This window comes from Calidris pugnax, unplaced genomic scaffold (genome assembly GCF_001431845.1).
Source record: "Calidris pugnax isolate Ruff unplaced genomic scaffold, ASM143184v1 scaffold184, whole genome shotgun sequence".
Taxonomy (NCBI): Eukaryota; Metazoa; Chordata; class Aves; order Charadriiformes; family Scolopacidae; genus Calidris; species Calidris pugnax.
The window spans coordinates 411,424-431,465 of record NW_015090935.1 but is presented as its reverse complement, the minus strand read 5'-3'; the positions used below and the strand labels follow the sequence as shown (position 1 = coordinate 431,465).

The window sequence follows — 20,042 nt, the reverse complement described above, 5'->3', positions numbered from 1 at the left end:
TATACCTATGGATATATGGCTACATTCATCCATCCCTCTAGCTTGCCTCATCCCTGTAAGCTTGCTTTCCTATATATAAAATATGTAAATACTTAGATATTCAAACCAACAGGGAGAAAAGGGCTCTTTGGAGTACAGACATTGCCCTCATATTGTACAGATTGTCTTGGCTTTCTGTATTTTTAACTTTTGCCAGGAAAGTGCCATTGAAGGCCCAGGGTAAGACAATATCTAGTGGAAATGTAACAGACTGCCTAGTGTCAAAATCAGTCATGTTACTAATAATAGTCATTTTATGGAGCAGGATATGATTATTTGCCTATTGTGTATGTGAAGAGAAATGAGTTCAGTAGAGCAAAAGGACTGGAAAAAAAGAGAGAAGCTGCATGAATGAGCTTTAAAGAACAAGGAAGCATAAGAACATTTTTTAATTTACATTAAAAAATTAAAATCTCAGGTGTGGTGTATAGCCATGCAAAACTGTATTAGCAGGAAACACATTCTGAAAAAAAGCTTATTAAATGATAAGTCCCGTGATATTCATCTTAATTAAGGACAAGTATTGGCAAACTTGTTTTAAAATGTCTGCCCTTCATGTAAATCAGTCACAGGCTTTATTTCTTTAAGGACCCTTTCAAAAAACTCAGTTTCTTTTCCACTGTGGTTTATGATATTAAATTACCTCAAGAAACTAGGAAAAATATGGACATTGTTTGGCACCCACTTAAGCCAATTGGAACCTCAGTATTGACCTTACTGGGAGCTGGAAGAAGCCCTGTTTTTCTAATGTTTGTATGCCACAAGACAGAAATGCAAGGTTCAAATATGACGTAGTGAACATTAATTCAACCTCAAGTGCCTTTATTGGGAAGAAATCCCGAGAAATTTGGTATAAAATCTGTATGCAGCTACAACACCTCTTGAAATGAAAGGGAAACCGCCTCAGAAGACATGACTCCAGCACCTGGATTGCTTCCAAAGTCTACTGACGTCAATGACAAGACCAAGTAACAAGAATCCACTGGCTTCCTGGGGCTTTGGATCATCTTCCAAACAGATTAAGTTATAATCAACATTGCAATAATCTTGCATGCCTTTCATGGCTTGAGCTGAATAAACGATAAGAAAACTCTAAATATGTCCTTAAAGGGTGAGTTTCAGTCCAACACTGTCAGGCTAGCTTTCTCTGAACACCTCCATGAACAAACTTGCTTACTTTCTTTACACTCAAAAGCAACTTCTAAGCTTTCTTGAGCAAATTTCCACTATGGACAGTTTTCAAACTGGGGAAGAGATTACAGCGTTCACAGTGTGTCCTGTTCATAGGTTACACAAACCCTAAGTGAGAGAAAAAGCCTCCACTGAAAGATTTCAGTACCTAACTAGTAAAGCACGTCTCCCACGTCAAGGCCTTTAAATCTTGGTGACAAACATGGAACGGGACAAAAAACTCCAGGAAGGAATGACAAACCTGTAACAACCATCACACTACCAAATTCGCTGATCTGTTCCTGCACATTTTACAAAGCAGAGACAACATTTAGCTACGCTGGAACATGTGCTTGGTGCTTTTCTCCCCCTTCTATGATCTCTAGGCATCATAGAGTAAGGGTTGACAAACATATAAACGCTATCACCGCAATTAGAACAAGGTAATTAATTACCTGATGGTGGTTCTTGGACAATCAGTCCTCCAGAGAGCGTCCGAATAGGCGACAACACTTCAGGAAGAATGGCTTGCATGAACTGAACGCGGAAGTCATTTGGGTTGAACACAAAATCTCTCTCATGGGCAATTTCCTGAAGTTCGTCGAGATCAGCGTTTCTTGACCCAATGGCAAGGGTCACTATCCGGTTTCTTTTCATCTCTGCTGCAGCTTGGTCAACAGGATCCCTGGACTTACCACCAGTGATGAGCACCAGCATGGGGAGCACCCCTTCCTCCATTCTGCACCCGGCAGCACTGGTGAAGAAGTTGTTCCTCACAAAGTCCAGTGCTGAACCAGTGTTGAGTGCCGTACCACCCATGAGCTTCATTTTCTTCACGTTAGCCATCACATCCTTTCTGGTCTGGTGAGTGTTAAAATAAAACTCTGGCTTCACAGTGTCTGCGTACTGCGCCACCGCAACTTGGATCAGGTCGGGTCCAACCTCCAGCCTTTGGACAATTTTGGCAACAAAATCACGAATTGCATTAAAGGGGACAGTCCCCAAAGCTGTTGAACCATCTATGAGGAAGACTACATCCTTCTTGTTCACTTCAATAACTGCAAGTAACACATAAACATAAATGTTAGTGAAAGCCTTCACCACACTCTGTGCATCAAATCTACAACAGCAATATTTAGGACACCTTGATGGTTTGAAGCCCGATTGCTCTCAACACCTCTCAAGGGGTCTTGCTTCCAAAGCAGAATTATTTTTTAGGTTCTAGCAGAGGGCTAATAAGAAATCTGAATGAATGTTTCTCCTTTCTAAAACACAAAGGTGTTGCAAGAATTGCATTGGTTATAAAACTTGATATTAAAATGCATATACATTTCTCATGAAAACAAGAAAGGCTGGCAAACAGTCAGGAGAAATCTTGGCACTCAGCTGGCACGTGAGATAAAAGAAGCAGGTGATGGTCCCTCTCCCTGTGGTGGAGCCATCTGAATTATGCCAGAGTGTGGTTTGGTCTCAGAAGGATTAGGTTCCCAAGAGCAACGACACAAGTAAAGAACAGTCTCCACTTACTCAACATACCTGGATTTGGGTCTTCATATCCTACATGTTATTCCTTATCTAACAAAAACAAGTTATAATTTTTCTTGGCACATCTAGCCCAGTCATGGAAGAGCTGAATTATATTCTACTTGCCATGTCTTTAACAAAACGGGTCCCCTGGGTTGTAATCTCTGAAACTTTATCACTGATGACGGCATAGGACACAGAAAGAACACAATTAGCTTTCCAGTTCCCTGCCTAAATTTGAAGGAAGATAGTTAGGGGGAAAAAACCCTGTTGGGCACCATTGGAACCAAAGCACCATCACATTTAATACAACAAATGTACATGGAAAAGAGTAAATATTTACAAGACCAATACCATTATGATGAAAGCATTCTACATGATCGTCATTGGAGATAATCTTCATACCATCTTTTAGACGACCCACATGTATTCTTTGAAGCAGTGAGCCATGGCCAATATTATAAATGATCCCACTCTCATCATCGCCTCCCTGTTTCATGCCACTGAAGTGAAAAAGGAATTCTTGTGTTCCTTCCAGGTTAGGTTGGAGCGTTATGGATTGTCTTGTTTCATTGGACTTGGTGTGTCCGTAAATTGCCTACCCACCTAAGGGCTCCTGAGATGGGGTCAATATTCAAGGCAGCAGGTGCCTCACCTCCCAGCCTCGCTGCTTGCTCAGCAAACAGCCCAGGGGAAAAGGAGACCCAGCATCGTGGGGATCTCACACCCCTCGGAGCAAGAGGTAGAAAACAGTCTTGTATCCTGTCTGGGTGGAAAAGGGCAGTCCCTTGACCCATCAGGGCTCCTCTGCGTGAAGGCTATTTACTTTGGATTTGAACAAAGAACAAAGCTCTGGCTGCAGTCCTCCTTGGCTGGACACCAGCTGGCCACAGAAAGCAGTGCTCCCAAAGGCTTCTCATGAGAAACTGTCAGGTTTCTCATTACGGGCAAGTGCCATGAGGTTGGGCTACCCCAAGAAGTGACTTAGGACTGGAGATGACATCTACAACTCATCTGCCCCCTCTGCCCTGGGACTCCCAAGAAACCTGCCTCCAACAGCAAGCGCGAGCCTTCGCAAAAGCCTCTCAAGAAAGTCTTGCTGGAACTTGCTCAAGTAAGGACTGATTGTCAAAATTTGATGCTTAAAATAGCCCACCGTGGTGCTGCTGGACACGAAAGTATGAGACCCTTCACAAAGCGAATGTGGTGGTGCCCTCTCCAAGCCACAGGCTCACATGAGCGGCTGGTGGCTTGCACTTGACTACCCAAGGGTATCCAAACAGAGCTACTCACAAAACAACAAGGATTTGTTTAAACTATCCTCTTCCCAGAGCAACAAGACTTCCAACATTCAGTTCTCCCCCCCAAGCCAGGCTATTTTTTTTTCCTTCCCAGTTACTCTGAGGAGGAGAGGGCTGAAAAAAAAGGAAACTTTCCGAGGGGATAAGAAAGGCTGAAATCCCTGCTTTGTATCACTCAGGAGAGATGTCCAAAGTTCTTCCTTAGTTTGTCAGCAGCCAGACACTAAGAAGTGGAGACCCTGGAAACTTTTTATAGAGATGTTTCTGGGAAACATCAAAGGGGCTTTGCAGAGATGAAGGAGGCCAGGAAGGAAGAGCTCCCTCTGCTCCTCATTCCTCTTGCAGCTCTCAAACCCCACAGTACGTTTCCTTAGAGAAGAGAAATGCAAGAACCGAAACCAAAACCCACAGGAAGAAACACCCCACGGTGCTAATTTCAATGGATACAATTAAAAGCAAAAGCATTCAAGGAAGGCTCTACACATCTCACGGGGTCTGATCCAGAGCCCAGTGAAGCTGATGGCAACTCTCCCAGAAATCTGAATCGATTTGGGATCAAAGCATTGTATCTTTGACTCTAAGAGTTGAGAATATCAGAGTGTGTCAGGATCAAACCCAACCCTGTGTAGATCTCTCCTCGTTGCCAGCTCAGCTGTCTTTAGTGAAGCACCTCATCTAATTTAATCATCTGGCCTCCCCCAGTAGCTAAAGAAGAGGGGAGAAGAGAGGCAGAAATGACACTTTGAGACACGCATTCATCCCAGAAGGACTAGCCTACAGCTGAGACCTAAAGTGAAGAGAAGTGACTTCAGTGTTTCACAGGAATGCTTGGCATCTCAATGGGTTTGGCATCCATTTCAGGCTGTGTGTCCCAAACCAGTGCTTTACGCTGCAGGCTTCCAAGGCTGTCCTGGTTTGAATCAAGCAGACCAGTCAAAATTAATTTTCATGGACACTAGGCGAAGGAAATGCCCTAAAGCTTCTTTGAAAATGCCAATTTCCCTATTTAGAGTATCTGTCTCTATGTGATTGCACAGGCTGATACCGCTGTAGTACCTTCTACACACGAGCTGGCATTTTAAGTAAAACATATGCAAGTGCAGATGAAATCAAGTGTACCAACATTTTTAACCTTGCCATTCAACACAGCATTAAAAAGAGATGTTTTCCACTGACTTGCATGGCTCCTTGCTAAAACATATGCAAGTGCAGATGAAATCAAGGGTACCAACATTTTTAATCTTGCCATTCAACACAGCATTAAAAAGAAGGAGAGGTTTTCCACTGACTTGCATGGCTCCTTGTGTGCACGTTTTAGCTAGACATGCACACTTCAACTTATTCAGCTAAATATGGTTCTTGTGGGGCGCTACAAGCAAAAGTGCTTCATGTTCTCTCCTGGAACAATGAAGGCAGGGTCATAAAGGGATCTTTTAGGCAAATCCCTCCCTTTGATTTGAGCCATGGGATAGCAATCACGGTCAGACATAGATCAGCAAAGCCATCTGGAACGCAGTTTTCTATGTCAACGTACATCACGAGTTGAACAGTATGTACAGAACTCCAGACTGGCACTTAGGCCCCAAAAGTGTTGTTTGCATTAAGCGCCCTGTTAATTAAGTGCAGCAACTGCAGCCTGGCCCTTTCCGGGGGCCTCTGAAGTACGACGTGTTCTTTCTTTCATAAAGCTTCTTTGTCAGTATATTTGTCTTAGTCATAAAACAATAGGGTGAGAAACTCTTCATCACCCTGCTTGCTCCGTAAATCCAGATATTCGTTATTCTACTGCTCCCAAGCTAGTGCTAGCCCAGGAACAATGTCAACACTCCGTAAATCCAGATATTCGTTATTCTACTTGCTCCCAAGCTAATGCTAGTCCAGGAACAATGTCAACGGGGACTTAAAAGCGACATAGTGACCCAAGAGGAATATTGACACATACATTTTCATCTCCTGTAGCCTCATGGAAAGCTGTAAACTTTCTCAGCTTACAGGTTGAAGGGAAAGAAACGTTAGCAAGGCAGGGATTTCACTTCAGAAGAACTAAGGGCTGTCTCGCTTTTAAGTTCAACACAGGAATTTCAACCTTTTTGCCAAGGACAGTGCACAGTTTCAATGAAATACGGAATTTTACCGTTTTAGCAAGTTTATAAATGGAATGCTGTGAAATAGGGATCCATTTAACATCCTTGTTAGCTTGCCCAGTCCAATTTCATTCTCTTGACACTTTCAACTGACATGTAATGCAAGCTTACACGACATAAATGTTTTTAGAACTGACACTGCTGCAGTATTTATCCCCAGGGCACTTAAATAGCCCAATAATTATTACAAGAGCTTTTTAACATTCTGCTTTTGTCCTTTAAAACCCCACGCCATGCCAGTTTTTGACATAAAGCCTCACGGTTTTCAAAAGATAACCCACTGGGCAAGTGAGTTTCTGCACACTAGCCACAGGAATATTTGTCTTTCCCATTGTGTTCCTCCACAACCAGACCAGAGAGATGCATTGCAAAGACAGAAAACGTAAAAAATAAATATGCTTTTAAAGCGTGCAAAAGCTCATTCAGTCATCGATACGCGACAGTCTAGAAAGGCATACATACCTTCGGTCACAATGGTTGGGGCCTCTAACAAAATGAGTCTTTGGGCCACTCCAACAATGTTGGGCAGTAATAATTCTCGAAGAGCATCAAGGTTACGGATATCCAGGGCAGTAAATGCGAAGCTTCCATCGGTAGCAATCTGCTGCAGCTCTGCACTGTCAGCACTCAGGACCCCAACGCTAAATGAGAATATACTAGCTTGCTTCACCGCTAACAAGCCCTCTCGGATATCATCACTAGACTCTCCACCACTTATCAGCACTAAAATCTGAGGCACCGCTTCCTCTATCCTGCTGCCTCCCGCCTGGGTGAAGAGGTTCTCCACCACAAACTCCAGTGCCGCACCGGTGTTTGCTTCCTCGCCACCGAGGAAACTAAGTGCCTTGACGGCATCCAGAACATCTGATTTTGTGGAGTAGCTGTTCAAAGCGAACTCAGTTCTGGGTTGGTCGCTATACTGCACCACCCCAATGTGTATTTGCTGAGCTCCAACTCTGAGGCTTTCAATCAAATTTACAAGGAAATCGCGTATGGCTTGAAAATTGACACTTCCGATGTTGTTTGATCCGTCAATAAGGAAAATAAGGTCAGCAGACTCTTGAGCTTTAAAAAAAGAAATGCAAAAGGTGAAAGCATTAAAATGGGTGATCACATGCGGTCGTACAGTGTTCTGACATGTTTCTTGGAAAAAACAGTAAGAAACACGAAAATGAGACAACAAAACACATGTTCACTGAGGAGGTGATGTTCGCCTTAGTTCTGCATTCTGATTGAATACCAACTTCCAGCCCCGTCCCAGCATCTGCTGCCCACCAGGACATAGCCTGAGCTGGTGGCCACAGTGACGCGGCGGTCAGCATTATTTGCACAGGAGAAAAACTCATTTTTTGAAATCTAGATCCATTTTATCAGTGGCCAGTACTGTCCAAATATTTAGACAGAGCCAAAAGAGAAAAGGAGGATTTCGGTGGTAATTCGCCCTGAAGGCAGCGGGTGAGGACATTAATATTCATAAGAGGTTGGAGGTTTTGCTCATTGCAGACTTTTCTGGGGGGGTTTGGGTGGGTTTTTTTGAGGGGGGTGAGGAGGGCAGGCAAGAGAAAAGCCACCTTCTACTGGATGCATGGAAAGTTTTGAGTTCTGGTACAATTCTGCTCTCTTACTGGTAAAAAACAGTGGCAGAATATATTCCCACCATGAGGTATTGTTATTTGAAATCCATTTGTCAGAAACAATTGAAAAAAATTTAATTATTACTCTTGCACTGCAACTCTTTTACCAGCTGCCAGCATTAACATGACAGTATTTGTCCACCAAGCTGACCTGCACAATTATCAGCCTGTGCCACCCAAAAATAGTCCTGCTTTAGTTATTTTGCACAAGGATGCATTGGTTATTGATAGAGGGGTCTGGTCTGTATTTTTCGTATGGACTTCAAATATTCAATCAAGGAATGCAGAATCAGGTTAAAACAGGGTGATGAAATCAGTCATGACACAATTATCCAACTCTGTTTGTTGTGACCATACCCAGGTGATCACAAGCATCTGCTGAGATCATACACACACCAAACAAAGCTTTTATATGGCTTGAACGTGGCTGTTGAAGGGGTGATAGAGGGGTCTGGTCTGTATTTTTCGTATGGACTTCGAATATTCAATCAAGGAATGCAGAATCAGGTTAAAACAGGGTGATGAAATCAGTCATGACACAATTATCCAACTCTGTTTGTTGTGACCATACCCAGGTGATCACAAGCATCTGCTGAGATCATACACACACCAAACAACTTTTTTATATGGCTTGAACATGGCTGTTGAAGGGAAAGCATTTTTGCTCTGAGACTTACCGAAGCAGACCCAAAATTCCCTGGCATCTGCTCTTACTCTTTTGCTCAACTAATTTTACCATCAACATCACCAAGAGCTGTATGCATGCAAAAAAGGGGGAGGAAGGAGACCCCAAGGCATGCTCAGATGTTTCCATGCTGTTACTCTCCAATACTGTTAAGAAATCAAATTTCAGACTATTTGCAAATGAATGACAAGCAACATTTGGAAATCACACCCAGCTCTTCACCTTCTGAAAGAAGAAGGTGAAACCAATAGCAAAACCTGCATGTGGTTTAGCAAGGCCAGGAATAAACCTGCGGTCTTTGCTATTAACTAGCGGTATCAATATTTTATTTTATTTTATTTTTTGGCCTGTTTAGTTGTTTTTCTAGACAATGTCACATACGCCACTGAGAGATTAAATTAATGCCACAAATCCAGTGACCAAAGAGAAGGTCTCCAGGGCATCATTGCTTTCCTGGGCCAACTCAATAGCCAGTGTTGGCTTGAAGAACATCATCGTGGCTCAGAATTGCCAAGGCATCCAGGATTTATTTTTGCATCGTTGCGTCAAAATTTAGGGGTGCTTAGGGCTGTCTCCACTGTGCCACTTTCAGTCAGGATAAACACGTTCTTCCCTTTCATTTATACGATGAAGTAATCTCAAAGTGGTTGTACCCAGCGCTGCTTTAGATACCCTGGACATCTTTTTGAGGAGCAAAATTTGAGACACCAATGGGTGTCATCATGGCAGCGGGGGTTGTCCCGCAGAAGAGAAAATAAATAGGAAGCAGATGCGTTGGATAATTTGTCATCACTGTAAAAAAAAACCTTGTACTTCAGTGCACACTTATGGACCAAGCTGGTGCTGGAGAACAAATAAAAGCATGCTTGTTACACAACTAAGCGAGGAGGGTCAGATGAGACAGACAGCTAAGATTCAACAAATACACGAGGGCAAACTGGGGGCTGACTTTCATACTTAGGCTAGTCAGCTCTGGGGACTGCCACAGACCAACAGGTTTGGTACTCCATACTGGAAGTACGACATTTGGGGTTTTTTTCCATTTCTCTTTCATATTAGGGCTCATTTCTAGCATAACATCCACGGCATTTTGATACATTTTAAGGTTACATGGAGTTATCAGCTGAATAAATGTCATCTTAAACTCTTATGCAGACAGTTATCTGTACCATGCTTTGCACGCTATTTTCATCCAGCCTTTAGGGCCTGTAACATCTTTTCCCACGTTTAGTGATGCTCCTTAGATTGCCTCCTACAATAGGAGGATTAGCTAAAATTTGTGTTATAGGGGGAGGGGGAAGGAAATATTTACAAAAAATATCCTTGAGTAGAAATCAACTGGGAAATGCATGATATACATGAAGCAGGATTTTGCCTTTAAAGTTGTAAAAGAAGTATCTGTGACTCTAGATGTTTATGTACGATGGGGTTACCTGCTGGCATGCCCTAGAGAACAACAGCCAGCCACCAAAGACCAATTCCCCTATTGACTTCAACAGAGAAGCACTGGGATCCTTCAAAGTGAAGATGCCGAACAGCCGCTGCAGTGCTGTCAGCAGGTTGGGTATAACATTCCTTTTTCCCCCCGTATATTGACATTATTTTCTTGGAATGGCAAAACTTCTGCCATCTTTCCGGAGCAGCTGCTTTTTCTTCCCTGTGGCGTTCACATGACCTGGATTATTTGCCCTGCCAAGCGCTTTGCACGATAAAAAAACACACGTGAGCACAGACTTTTGGTGTTGGTCGGTGTCATGCAGTGATGGAGAGCACCCAGTGGGGCTGGCGTGAGGGTTAATCAGGCAAGACAACACAGGGAGGGGGGATTAATGTTACACTGCCTCGTTATACTGCTGTTGCCTTACATCACCCCACAAGCTATCGACCTTCAGATGGAGTCTCAGGAATAAAAAGAAAGGTTTGATCTCTGGGACTTGTGTTTTTGAAACACAAAGCTGCTCGGAAGGCTCTTTCCACACTGAAATTTCATAAACAGAAGAGATGAAAAAGGAGGAAGATTGTCTTTTATATATATTCTTTTTTCCCCCAGGCAAATTGGGCCCCTGGCTTGCAGTCAGCAGAGATCCATTGAAGCCAACGTGGTTTGCAGAGAGGTTTCAGTTATGGGGAGGGTCCAGCACTCCAGCAGGTGGAAGCCATTGCCTCGTAAAGAAGGTGTTTGAGTGGCATCACGTAAGGGACTCTCCAACCATGCATACTTTCTCCAAGTGGATGAGGAGAGAGGCTAAGAACCAACTCAGGGATGGGGTTTCAGTGAAGAAGTTCACCCCTGCACTGCTTTTGCTGTCTTCATCCAAGAACGTGACTCTCTGGAGTAGCACATTGCCTGTTTCCCCCCCCTTAGCTGCAAGGGGACATCCCACATGGTGTTCCTGCAGCCAGCAGTGACCTTCTCAGCCTCCAGAGGGTTTTCAGTCAGAGCCTCAAAGAGTCACCTTCACGGCTGACGTGTTCATCCCTATTTCCCTGCCTTGGGAGTGGACAGGATGGGGCAATTGAATAACTCTGCAGATCTCCCTACATTTGCATTTCCATACTAGGGGTGGAAATGGAGGGCCACAAGGGGCCACTGCCCATCCAAGGGCTCCCGTGCTACCTCCTGGCATCTCTGGTAGGGTTGCCAGCTGGGTCTGCAAACAACGGCATCCCTGATAGCTACAAACACGGGGCCACATGCTTTTCAAACCTTTGTTTTTAAACCTCTGAACGTCCATCTCAGTCTTGCCTCTACGAAGGCTTATAAAACAGCGCAACCCCAGCAGATACCACACCGATGGGAGCCACCAGCAGCCAGCCATTACCTGTGATGTCTTTAACCAGTCCTTTGGCCCCAGCCTTTTCTGGAGTCATGGATGAACGGACACTCGCCACTAAGTCTCCAACTATGCCGTGGAGAGCGGTAAAATTCTCTAGGTTGAAAAGGTGCATATCGAAGGGCTCGCTGGCTATTTCCTTTAGCTCCCCTTCCACTGCATCCTGCACGCCGACCGCAAACATGTTTACACGGGCCGATTTAAGGACAGATGATGGCAGAGCCACATCATCCTGGGATCGTCCGTCCGTTAAGACTATAATAACTTGGGGGACGCCTTCACTGGCTCTGCTTCCAGCAGCTTTAGTGAGGTGGTGCTCGATTAGGTACTCTAATCCTTTTCCAGTCTTGGTGCCTCCCCCCATGTAAGGCATGTTGGCAATATGGGACAGGACGTCTCGGGTAGAGGGGTAGGTATTTAACTGGAACTCTGTGTGGGGGTTTCCGCTGAACTGGACCAGGGCAAAGCGAAAATCATTTCCTCCCACATCTAAAGCTTTTACAACATCATACAGAAACTCTCGAACGAGTTGGAAATGTTCCTTCCCAATGCTCCAGGAGGAATCCACTAGAAATATTATATCAGCCACAGCAACGGTTTTGACAGCTTTAAAAAAACAGATGGGGGTTTAGGATTTTCTATCGGTCAGCGCAAGCATGCCTTCTCCTCCTCCTCCTCCTCACCCAAACAACAGACAGGTTCTTTTGCATGGTGAAAGTGAAGCTTAGCTTCCCCTTGTCGCCCGCAGCAAACTAGAAGCACTAGAGAAAAACCAGGCAGCCATCAGCACCCTGACACCACAGGCACCGGGGGACAGGAGGGGACAGGATGAGACCTACCCTTCCCAGGGAAGGGGAGGTGAGATGCTTCTCCCCTCCCAGACCCTCGCCACATGGGTTTGGACACCAGCCCTGAGCCAGACAAAGATGATTGCAGCTTCATGAGGAGAGACCTCATCACTCTCTACAACTACTTGAAAGGACTGTAGAGAGGTTGGTGCTGGTCTCTTCTCACAGGTAATTAGTGACAGAACGAGAGGGAACGGCTTCAAGCTCCAACAGGGTAGGTTTAGATTGAACATTAGGAAGGAATTTTTCACAGAAAGAGTGGTCGGGCATTGGAATAGGCTGCCCAGGGAGGTGGTTGAGTCACCATCCCTGGACGTGTTTAGGCGATGTTTAGATGCGGTCCTGAGGGACATGGTGTAGGGGAGGACTTTGTAGAGTAGGGTAGATGGTTGGACTCAATGATCCCAAGGGTCTCTTCCAACCTAGACGATTCTATGATTCATGTGTGAATTTAGGCTTGCTCATGTTCTAGCTCATTCTTCTCATGGCCTCCAGCCTCTTGCTGACTCGGGGCTTTGCTGGCTCTGGGGCATTGCTCGGGGAAGGAAGGGCTTCTTAGGTTAAACAGCCTGGGTGCTGGTGTAAGTTTTCCATCTTTCCTGCTGCTAACACCCCCCTCCTCCCCCACCTCATGACACCACCTCTGGTCCCAAAGGTGCTAGCATCTCCTCTTAAAAAAGCCAAACAGCCTTTCTGCAGGTCGGTGACAGTGCTCTTCTCGGTGCAAAAGTCCCTCCTACACATGCAAGGCAAGGAGAAAACCAGCTCTGGGCCACCCCAGGTCCATGTCCCACACCCCTGTCCCCTGGAGAGCATCCTCAAAGGCACGCCACCAGCCAGCAGCATGCTCAGGAAGGCACCACGCGTGTTGGCTAAGGTCTGGGTCCCAAAGGACCCTCAGCCGAACAGGAGCTGAGGAGCAGAAGGTCAACCACAATGTACCATCAACATGCATGTTAAAAACCAAACTAGCAACACATTCGTAGGGGCGCAAAGTCAGGTGAAGCAGTCTGGTCTTACCTGCTTGCTGCTGGGCACGAACTGAGCAAAAGCCTGAGAGCAGGAGGCACAACATTGCCCCCAAGGGCAAATGTCGGTGTTTCCTCATTTTGGTCTTTTACCCGAGTTCTCCTTTTGTTCTGTTTGTTTCAAAGCACCCAACGTTGAGATCTAAGGGAGAAAAAAGAGGGAGAGTGAGACACAGCAGCAGTGCTGACCAGGCACGGATGAGGAACGAGATAGAAAACCCAAACCATGTGGTTTTGCAATGCTTTTAGAATCATAGAATGGTTAGAGTTGGAAGGGACCTTCAAAATCATCAGGTTCCAACCCCCCTGCCATGGGCAGGGACACCTGCCACCAGACCAGGTTGCTCCAAGCCCCATCCAGCCTGGCCTTGAACCCCTCCAGGGACGGGGCAGCCACAGCTTCCCAGGGCAACCTGTTCCAGTGTCTCACCACCCTCACAGCAAAGAATTTTGTGGCACTTCAGCAGGAATTAAACATTTTAATGCCAGACAGAGTCTGCTTTGTAGCAAGCATTCCTTTAGAAGACAAGTCATCACTTAAATAATTAGCATTTAATCACCCCTGTGGATTTAGATATCTTTCTCCTTGTTTGTGCTGCCCCAGGTAATATAACACCTAATATACAGGAAAACAGTCACTCTAAATTTCTACCACCAATCCTTAAAATACATGACAGCCTTTCACCTGTCCTCCTCATCCATGGATCACCATCTGCAAGATCTTGGCCAACACGTTTTCTCCTGCCCTTGCCTTCTCATTATTTTATTTTATATTTTTTTACAAATACCAGAGTAATACTTTCCCTGAACATCCCTCTTTGCCTCAGCTCACCTTTTCAGCTGTCCCAAATCTACAAATGGAAATTTAATTACTCTAGACCCAAGTGAGCCACATGATCTGGCTGTACGCAAAAAACCCTCAGACTCCCCCAGGCTCATAGCCCTGGCAGTGGAATAGCCTGCACTAGCTGATCACAGTTTGGAAAGGCACCAAGAATAATATTTTATGTGTTGGAGCCAAAAATTATGATTTATAGGATTTTCTTATCTGTAATCCACCTGGCAAGTCTTCTAAAACAATGTCTCCTTTAGAAAGCTGTGTATCTGTTGTCATAGAGATGGCCAATTTATTATTTAATCTTCATTTCCAAGCCTACAGAGCAGGAACCAGCAAGGCTTGCTTAACCAAGAAAATATCCTCCCAAAAGAGAACTCAATGATTTAATACTTTTTATTCCCCAAAAGGAGCTCAATTACTCAAATGAGCCAAAAGTGATTCAAATAAATCAAGCTATTAACTGGGTCATCGTTAAAAAAAATAATATCTAAAAACCCCCATAATTTTCTCATCACTATTCTTGCCAACTCCACCAACCCAGAGAGCTGTGACCAATGCAAGAGCCTAAGAGGGCTAAAGGGAAGATGAAACTCTATTTAAGGAAAGCCATGGTAGTTACACAAATGGCCACTGCTGGCACAGCTGGAGAGAGAACCAGGTGCCAGGAATTAAAGAAAATTCAACAATAAACATCTGAACAGCTGATCCCTCTTCCACTGAAGAGACGTTCCTCAGGGCTATCAGAGAGGGTGCTTGGTGGTAAATGAGGGGATGACATCCACCTGGTTCCCTGAAACCCAACACAATCCTGACACTTCTACTGGCTCCCTGTGTGCCAAAGCTGGGTTGGGGTCTGGTCCTCCCCTGGAGAAGGGGTTTGTATTGTTTGCTTTTCCGGGTGCTCCACGTGGCATTTATGAAGGCCACATGGCATGAGTCAGGCAAAAGCTACTCCCTGCCTTTCCCCCCAGATTTGTCTATAATAATAAAGCCAGGTGGAGAGACATTTAATAGATACCCAGAGCCAGCAGCTAGCGTGCGGGCTTAATTAAGACATGACAAGTCTTCCCTGTTATTGGCAGCTCCTCAATTTATGGAGGCAGCTGCTGCAGCCCTGAGGTATTACCATCATTCATGAAAAGACTAAAAAAAATCATCCTTGTTAGCTGGCACTTGTCCATCTCCCCGGACATGAGAGTCCAAGCCAAACCTCCCAGTGCCTCCAGTAGAAGCAAACCTGCTTCTACTGCTGGACCGCATCCCTAATCTACAGCTTGCTCCCAGAAAAACCTAGTTTCACCCAGAAAAACAGGTGCGGAGGAGAAAATCTGGTACCAAATTAGCCATGAGCTTTGCTACGAGGTTCATCCCCTGAGGACACAAATACAAGAAAAGGCTGTAGGTCCCAGAGCTGAGGTTTGCAAAAAGCACTCAGTTTGTGACAACGCGCCCATCCAACCCCACCTGAGCATCTCTCCTCTGGGCAGAAGAGTTTTATAGAGGAGCTGAAAGTTTTTTGAGGACTTGCCTTGCAGCACCCGTTGAGAGTAAAAACGCAGCTAGCAAGGGATGAAAAATGGGCAATAAAATGCATGCTATGGAAAAGCAGCCTGTTAAAATAATGTATGCCATAAAAATACTAGTATTTCTTTTCCAAAATGCAGGAGGTTATGCTATCATCCTGTTTATTGGCTGCTGGCCTTCTATCCCTCCACATTTGCAGCAGCTGGGGATAAACAGAGTATCAAGATAAAACAGTGAAAATTAATGTCTTGCCAGCTAATGAATGACAGGACTGAGCAAACATTCGGGGGGTGCTAATGAATGACAGGACTGAGCAAACATTCAGGGTTTGGTTTTTTTTGTTTGTTTTAACCAAAATATCTCTGCAGAGAGATTTATGGGGCTGTTTACAGCCACAAAATGCAGGAGAAGGGAAAAGCAAGTCTCCCCAGTGCTTATGAAAGCTCCTCTGCTGGCAACACCCCCGCCATGACCCTCTCACTGTGGTGGGCACCTGGGCTTTACATGAAGTGGGACTTCCAAACTCAATGGTGAATCTGCAGCTACATCTTTAGGGTTCCTTTAGCTTGAGACCCCTTGAAGAACTGCCCAGCCTCTGTTCAAACAAGAAGAGCTGGGGCTCAGCCCACCTCCGTTAGGTCCCTTTGGGTCACGGTTCAGCCCCAGAGTCTTGTGGCAAAGAAGCCACCAGCTGTATTTTGTGTACCTCCCTCCTGGTAAACCCAAAAAACTGGAAGCCATGAGTCAGCCTTTGGGGCACCATGAGATAAACTTGGATTTCACAGTGTATTAAAACAACACCCAGTCTCAGATTTAGTTTATTTGATCTGGCCAGCTAGGAAATACAACACTTTTTTCAAGCAATAAAACATTGGCTGTTTTTATGGTCTCCTTCTTTTTTGTTTTAGCCTTTAAGAGGCCTTCCAGATCTATTTCTAGCTTTCTCTGTGACCTACATCATGGTATTTTTAGTTATATGGAAGCAGGGGGACTTCTTCATCAACAAGAGGTGATGCTTATTGATGTTTACCACTATGCTTCCCTAAAATCACAGGAGGTGAAATGAGTCATTAGAAGGAAAGAAACAGCAGTCTTGCAGGAAGGGGTGACTGATGTCTCATAGAGACAGACCGGCAATTTATGGAGAAGAGGAGCATTTAACAACAGCTGTTCCTGATCAGGCTTTTTCCTTATATTCTCTCCTCACCCCCAGCACCTTTGTTAGTAAAGGAAGAAGAATTGGGTGCCTGGGGAAGAGAGTGGGTGAGAAGATGATCTTCCTATAGGGGATAACACTTGAGAAGAAGAAGGAGCACGGGCAACAGCTTTTCTGTAAAGGTAGTGTGCTTCTAAGGAGGATTTTGAATTAAAGTTCTCATTAGAACTGGTTTGATTGGGCCACCAGCAAGTCTCTGCTTCAGTGAGAAAAGTGGGTTTAAGATAGTAAATGATGTGATTTTTATTGCTTGGAGGTAGGTCTGGCTTGGCTTGGTGAGGTACAACTAGTAACTTGTTTTGCTCAACGTATTCTTGCTTTGTCTTGCTAATTATTGCTGGTTGCAGAAGCTGGTGGTGGCACCAGCTTGTAGGGGCTGAAGAGTAATTTATGCTATCTATTTTAATTCTTGACTATGGCAAGTATCTGTTTTGCAACTCTATTCTCCTGGATTGTTGGTATTTTCAATAAGGGAGCTTCATCCTGGATTTTTTCCTAATAAGATATTCCTTGCTGTCCTGGGAAGGGGGGTAAAAGCTCTGGTGGAGCTTTTGATATAACTGTAGCAAGCTGGGAAAGAATGCTGAAAAACATGATTACTGAGTGCATTTAGAAGAGGAAAGCATTTTCCTGAACTGTTAAGAATTAGTACCAAAAGCCAGGGAGCCAGTCTCTTAATAATTCATGTGCTAAAAGATTAACTTATGTAATCTTCAATAATCTGAAAGTTTTATGTCTGTCTAGAGATAATGTAGTGTGTGGTGACCTCTTAATATTACAGTATGTCCTCCATTTCGTCAGAAGACATACATCTGTTTGAAATAATGCTTTCAAAGGGCAATCATTTCTACCACTAATGCAATGCAGTGATTTCCTTAAATATTTTTCCCAGCAGCTATTTCTTGCTTATTGCGTACTTCTCTGGGCATAAAATCTGACATTTTACATAATTTTTTTCTTATTTGAGTCAACGTTTCAAGTTCACTTTCTAAGCAATCATTTATTTGGGTGAGTTTTTTCACTAAAGCGTGGTTAAAATAAAATCTGTAAAAGTGCAAAGCAGATGAGTAGACTTAAAAAAAAGCAAAACATAAAAGGCAGGGGGGAAAAATTACGACAGCTGTTACATATCACTCTGATTCATTGCATGTGCCTCTCAGCTGGGCTGGCTGACTTTAAGAGGGAGGGGAAGTAAATGGCTTTGGTAGTGAATAGAAATGTGATGTGTCTTGCCTAGGTATGGCAGGTAGAGGGAATAATTAATGTTGTTGCAAAATACCTCTTTAATCTGAGCTCCTAGCTGGGCAGTGCTTCAGGCACTGGTGCTGTCTAAATCACTGTAAGAGAAAGCATTCATGTAGCTTGAGGTGTGCCACCAGAAGGGTTTTCTGTACTAGTGTTTTGTGGTTGCCTGATGCTTTTCTTCAAGGCTAAAGGACTGAGGTGGGCAGAACTGACTCTTGGGGTGTGATAACCAGGAAATCCAAGATGCCCCATCCCTGGAAGGGTTCAAGGCCAGGCTGGATGTGGCCTTGAGCAATCTGCTCTAGTGGGAGGTGTCCCTGCCCATGGCAGGGGGGTTGGAACTAGATGATCTTTGAGGTCCCTTCCAACCCAAACCATTCTATGATTCTATGATTAGTCATTCATTTCTGAAATCTGTTCCCATCCGCTCTCCTTGCCCGTGACAGTGTTGTTGCTGCAGGGAGGTGAGCAGCCTTTGGGAAAGGACAGAAGACCCAAAGTTGCTGTGGTAGGCAGAGCTATGACTTGTGTGCTCTTCTGGGGACAAATGACCTGGGTTTGGGCAGCCTTTGCAGCTTTGCACATCCAGGGATCTTTGGTAGGTCTCACTGCCCTCAACCAAAGCACATGTGGTCCAGGTTTCCTGCCCAGCCCAAGGAGCATCTCCCCAAAATAGCTTGGATAGAAGCCTGCAAAGCTATTGTGTCCCTAAATTCCCTTTGTATGTGGGGGGGTGTGTGTGTTTGTGCTGGGAGGAAGATGTGGCTATGCACCTTGGCCCCCAACAGCTTTTCTGTGAGGGGAACGGGCAGGACCAAAGGGAGGGCAAATCATTGTCCTTGAGATGAGATGCTGTGAGCATCCTTGGAACCCTCTAAAAGTTTACTTCATGGGGATGTCAGGGGCAAAACCAAGGGGTCTCTGCCTTCATCTGTCTTTGCTTTGCATCTCCCCAGGCCTCATCATCACCTCTTATCCCAACCAAACTTCTCAGCCTGAAATACCCTTGACTTGGCTGTTCTTTGCTATATGCATGTCCCTGGGAGGTAGCAGTGAGGCCATGAGGCTGCTGTAAGCCTTGCCAGCAGCTTGAAAGTGGCCACCAGAACAACTGTTTGCGGCCCCAGCTGTGGGATGGAGCAAGCAGGGAGAAGGAACATCTCCTGGAAACCTGATGTGGAGCCATAATAGCACAGATTGCCCTCTGGAGGTGATGCACGCTCCTCTCTTGGCTGGATGAATCCCACCTTATATTCCTCTGCACTGTTAAGAGCTCTGAGCTGGGGAAAACGTTAGCCAAAAGCCACTCCTGGCAGTGATTTGGACACCTAGGTGCTGGATGCCATGACTTTTCCCTGTGAAATAGCTCCAGTCACCTTTGAAAAGGGACATGAGCCTCCCAAGCCTCTAGGTACCTGGCCACCTCTTCATCATACAGCATGAAATACCACCTGGCCACGCAGCCTCCAGGGAAACAAGGCTGTTTCTAGACACTGTAGCTGTATGGGACAGATTTGGAATTTATCAAGGAATTGAGTGGAGCCGTTTCAGTTTGCACCAGCCCTTTTGAAGGCTTCTCATTAATGTTGCCACCATCCGGCATTGATGGCACTGGAAGGGCAAGGGTTGTTGGGTTGAGGGCTGCTCCTGAAAACATTTCTTCCTACAATGACCTGAGCATTAAAAGCAAACAAGCTTAAAAGGGGTGGAAAAAAATCTTTCTGGTTTTTGAAAGCCAGTATTAAGCAAAGCAAGAGAGTTATGTAGCATTTATATCCTACCTGGGCAAGTCCCCTGGGGGGCTAGAGTTTAATCTGAATCACATTAATTTCTGTTCTTATAAACGTGCTTAAAATCTGGTTGTTTTCCTCATCTGAAGACTGAGACTAAAATAGCGTACTTAATAAGAGGAAAGGGAGTATTTGCTTAAAAGAAAAAAAAAGGAAAACTCCCTCAAAGATCAATGACTCTTTATGTATAGTAACCAAAGCCTCACAGTGCCTCTCCACCCA

The 20,042-nt window shown here is 44.8% G+C and overlaps 1 protein-coding gene across 2 annotated transcripts in view; it reads right to left on the bottom strand.

Moving 5' to 3' along the window:
- The window catches only part of COL6A3 (collagen, type VI, alpha 3), a 77,361-nt gene that overhangs the window by 53,691 nt on the left and 3,628 nt on the right, over positions 1-20,042 (bottom strand). Inside the window, exons 2-5 of one of the 2 annotated variants that reach the window (XM_014951716.1) lie at positions 13,200-13,349; positions 11,320-11,937; positions 6,641-7,243; positions 1,665-2,267 (exon numbers count right to left, since the gene is read on the bottom strand). In XM_014951716.1, coding sequence (XP_014807202.1) covers positions 1,665-2,267; positions 6,641-7,243; positions 11,320-11,937; positions 13,200-13,287 — 1,912 coding nt within the window. In that variant the 5' untranslated portion in view covers positions 13,288-13,349. The remainder of the gene's footprint in view (positions 1-1,664; positions 2,268-6,640; positions 7,244-11,319; positions 11,938-13,199; positions 13,350-20,042) is intronic. The other variant, XM_014951715.1, reaches the window with a different exon arrangement.